Source organism: Protobothrops mucrosquamatus, unplaced genomic scaffold (genome assembly GCF_001527695.2).
Source record: "Protobothrops mucrosquamatus isolate PMUCROS unplaced genomic scaffold, P.Mucros_1.0 scaffold_135, whole genome shotgun sequence".
In the NCBI taxonomy this organism is placed as follows: Eukaryota; Metazoa; Chordata; class Lepidosauria; order Squamata; family Viperidae; genus Protobothrops; species Protobothrops mucrosquamatus.
In genome coordinates, this window is record NW_015386211.1 from 1,329,992 (window position 1) to 1,334,455 (window position 4,464).

General features: G+C 35.2%; 1 protein-coding gene across 1 annotated transcript in view; it reads left to right on the plus strand.

Annotated features, from left to right (window-relative positions):
* The first annotated feature begins 1,588 nt into the window (after positions 1 to 1,588).
* Positions 1,589 to 4,464, plus strand: part of LOC107289675 (sulfotransferase 6B1-like) — a 5,668-nt gene continuing 2,792 nt past the window's right edge. The window contains exons 1-5 of the mRNA XM_015818475.2: positions 1,589 to 1,723; positions 1,843 to 1,932; positions 2,047 to 2,173; positions 3,745 to 3,839; positions 4,291 to 4,444. Coding sequence (XP_015673961.2) covers positions 1,589 to 1,723; positions 1,843 to 1,932; positions 2,047 to 2,173; positions 3,745 to 3,839; positions 4,291 to 4,444 — 601 coding nt within the window. The remainder of the gene's footprint in view (positions 1,724 to 1,842; positions 1,933 to 2,046; positions 2,174 to 3,744; positions 3,840 to 4,290; positions 4,445 to 4,464) is intronic.

Below are 4,464 nucleotides of genomic sequence, written 5' to 3' on the forward strand. Positions count from 1 at the left end.
CTGTTAATGCAGCCCAGCACTGTGTTGGCTTTTTTGGCAGCTGCAGCACATGCTGGCTCATATTTAAGTGATTGTCCACTAGGACTCCGAGATCCCTCTCACAGTTACTACTATTGAACAAGGTACCCCCAATACTATACCTGTACATTTGGTTTTTCTTGCCTAAATGTAGAACCTTACTTTTTTCACCATTGAATTTTATTTTGTTAGATAGCGCCCAATGTTCAAGTCTGTCCAGGTCCTCCGGTATCTTAAACCATTTAAAATGTTGGCTTTCCATCTGTGTATAGTTTTTTCTAAAGTGTCTCAATGATTTGATGTCTTTTAACCAACTCCAAACTCAAAGGCAGCATGTCTTAAACCAGTTGCAATGATCTAGGAAGCAAAAACTAAAGAACACTATTGACGTTTGCTTCCCTTCGAAGTCCACTCTTGCCTTCAGCCACCTTGTAATGGATGTGCTTGTGAGGGCAGCTTTCAGAACCCAACCAGATAAACTGGATAGGTCTCATAAATCAGATTTGTTAAAAGAGAAGAATAGCAGTGGTTTCTTTTTCAACAATGCAAAAATAATAATGTAAGCAGCATTAGGCAATGCATTTTCTTCTCCCTCCTTCATCTGCCTACAAAGACTCCTGAAGAATAGGAATAGCATTTATTTAGACTTATATACTGCCCCATAATGCTTTACAGCACGCTCCCTTGGCCAAGAAATGGAGATGAGACATACATGACTGACAGGGAAACCATTTACCTTTTTTTGTTAATTATGCTTAGATAGCAATCTCTTGTGGCTAGCCAAATAATTACCTTCTTGAATCTTCTATAATCCTCAATTGGGTAAGACCAAATCTTAAAAGCACAATTCTCTCTTTTCTGGGATCTTTCCATTACACCAGAAGTGGTGTAATGTCTTTGGTCCACCATGAACTTGAAAACCTTTAACATTCAAACTAACTAAATCCAGTTTAATTTGCCAGCCATATTCCCCTCCCTCCCAGTTCCAAAACTTCAACTCTAATTCCCTTTCTGCTTCCCTCACCAGCTTGTTTTCAATATCCTTTAAAGTCTTAGCATCAGATCTCTGTATATGTCCAAAAAACACCGTATCTGCTCTGCCCCAATGCTTTTACAGAGGAATTTATCACTCTCCAAATACAGCACATGTATTGGGGAGATCATGTCACAGAATGACAATCAGTGTTTAGCTGCTCAATTCTTTCACATTTACACTGCACTGTGGATTCCACAGTAACTTTCCTCACATCAATCAGTATGATTTATATGAAACAATCACATAATTAGGTAGGGTCAGGCAAAAGCAACCACAAGGACTCCTGGAGAGTCTCAAACGAAGTTTTATTGCTAGTTGTCTATGTTACACGAAACTCACTATACTGTATGCTTTCCCTTGGGAACAGCAAGATAAGGCTTCAAGGATTCTGGGGGAGGTCAGACCTGTGCTGCTTCCTGTAGCGCAATAACTCCAAACTCAGTCCCCACTTAACACCTCCTTCCAGTCTAACTGGAGATTCCACCACAGAGTTTATGATGACAAAGATCACTTGGACTCAGATTTTTTTTAGAGATGAACTTTGATATCCCTAATTTATACTTCCACTTGAGACCTAAAACAAGATGGATTGACGACATCAGCAAGGGTTGTGGACCCAATTGGAAAAAGAAACCTCAGGACTGTATAGGTTGGAAACATGAGAAAGAGGTCTTCATTCTGCAGTGGATAGACAATGACTAAAATTATTATGATGATGAATTTATACTTGTGTATATTTTTCCTTGCATAAATGATATTAACTTCCTTTTATTTTAATATGATTAAAGAGGATGGAAAATATGCCTTCCAGAAGAATTATAAAAACACACCTCAGCCCTCAAAAGTTGCCCAAGTCTATTTTTGAAAAAAAGGCAAAAGTAAGTACCTTAATGTTCATACTTGGATTTTTTAAAAAGAATGTTTTTACTCTTCTGGCTCTGCTCTTCTTGATTTTACATTTACATGCCAATGTATTCTTTTTTGTTTTAAAGATGCTGGTTTTGCTTCGGAACCCAAAGGACACAGCTGTATCTTTCTTCCATTTTTCCAAAAGAGTAAAGATCAGTCCTGAGCAGGAAACCTGGGATGAGTTCTTTGACGAATTTATCACTGGAAAAGGTGTTCTTTTCTTCTTATTCATTGGAAGAAATATACATGCTTGAAATAAGTGGTCTTATTCTATTTATCTTTCGGTCTCCTGTACTCTCCATCTGTCTGTGAAGGAGAAGCAGGAAATCTTTGAACAAAGGGTTCCTTTCTCTGTTTGTCTTTGGGCACTGAAACTTATTTCCATTGCTTCAGTACAAAGCAACAATAATTCCATGTTTCATTTCATTCTCTAAAGTTCATCTCACAGACATGCTGTAAACCTAGATTAACTGCACATTAACCTAGTATTCGTATACCATTTGTATACCATTCCCATAAACCATTATGTTGTAATGGGATGACAAATCTCACTCAACATGCTGAGACAATGGCAGTGTTTCCTATAGTAGTGAACTACAAATTACCCAATCTCATTTTAGCCTAGTATAGTATGTTGTGTGAATTTGGCCAGTAAGTAACATTGACTTGATTTGTGTTTTCTGTATACATGTCTAATGCAGGCTACAAAGAGAAATATTCTTGCATCCCTTACCCTTTGCAAAAACATTCATTTCCATTCTGGAGTCATTTGTGAGCTCCTTTGAAAATTAATTCTTTGAAAAGTAAAAGTAATCCATTTACCATCCAGTCAGAACTGAATAGGTTTCTTGGCTGAGAAGCAAAATATCTTCCTCAAGAAAAAAAAATAACATAATCCAGTTGCTTTTTGAAAAAGCACCTTTGAGACAACCATGACCTGGAAGACTGAGAATCCCCATAGATATTAATTCTCTCTTGTACACATTTATGTGCTTAATTGCCATTTAATGTTATTGGCTGTTAAATCAGGATGCATTTTTTCAGCATTCTCTCATTTGACTCCATCAGTTCTACTAGTATTGTTAATGACACAATGAAAACTATTACATTGGTTTTAAACTTAACTTTTTAGTTTAGTGGGAGGAAAGTGACCAAATATATTTACTTTAATGAGTAACGAAAATGATAATTCCGGGACAGGTCTGACCAGAAGTATCTACAGGTGGTATCAAAAGAGGGCATGGGGACAAATGACCAAAGCTTCACAGTGGCATGATAGCACATTGCTGTTTTCCTCATTTTGATGAGAAGGTTGTTTCTTGCCAATGCCTCTGTGTGTGGCTGACTATGGTTGAAATGACATATGGTTTGACTGGTACTCCATAAACAAAAATTGGAATTATATACTATGAATGAATGGTAAAGCAAACACCAGTTTTGGTGAATAATTAATGCAATCTAATAAGCACACATGATTAACAAGCAGAGGCTTCAGTGGAGAGGGAGCTGCCCAAAATGTCAATATGATGGCCATAACTATACAATCAAACCCTGCACCTTTTAAAAAATGTGTGGTATGTGTAAAAAAAAGAAACTCCTGTTAGATGCTCCTGTTAGCTGAGCAACCCAACAATTAAATAATAATAATAATGGTTATCAATGATTAAAATTATGTATGGTAATCTGCATCTGTTAATAATCAGAGAAAAAGTGAAATAGAAAGGATACAGTGAGAGTTCACACTGAAATCAATATCAAAATGTTCTGCTTAATTCCTACAGTGGCCTATGGATCTTATTTTGATCATATTACTGAATGGAACAACTATCTGGAGGACAGCAATGTATTTTTTATTACCTATGAGGAAATGAAAGAGGTACGTTTTTAAGAGTAAACATTTAGATTTAATTTAATAATAAAAATATGTCTGGCCAAGTATTATATAGTAATGAACAATTGATCAGGATATAGAAATAGGAAATGTAACTCAAGATTTCTGCCTGGTTACTTTTCTCTAAGCAATTGGTAAATATCTCAGAAACATTTTCATTTTAAGGTCAACTTCTGGATCACCTGATCTACTCTTGCTAATATTTCAAGGAAACAATGAAAACTGTGTTTTGTTTTGCTTATTTATTTATTTATTTATTTATTTATTTATTTATTTATTTATTTATTTATTTATTTATTTATTTATTTATTTATTCTAATGTGAACAAGCCCAGCCTATAAATATATATAAAAAATGTATAGTACCCAGATCAAGACATGAATTGAAGCAATTGAAAGCATTACTCACTTGTGTTATATATTGATGTATTATTCAGAATCCAGTCTCAGCACTGAAAAAAATAGCCAAATTCTTTAATTTTTCTGTAACTGAAGAGGAGATTGAGAGTATTGTAAAGAAAACAAGTTTTGAAAACATGAAAAATAACGCAGGAACCTATGGAAAACTAGGGAAAGCACTTTTCCGCAAAGGTAACATTGTAATATTTTTA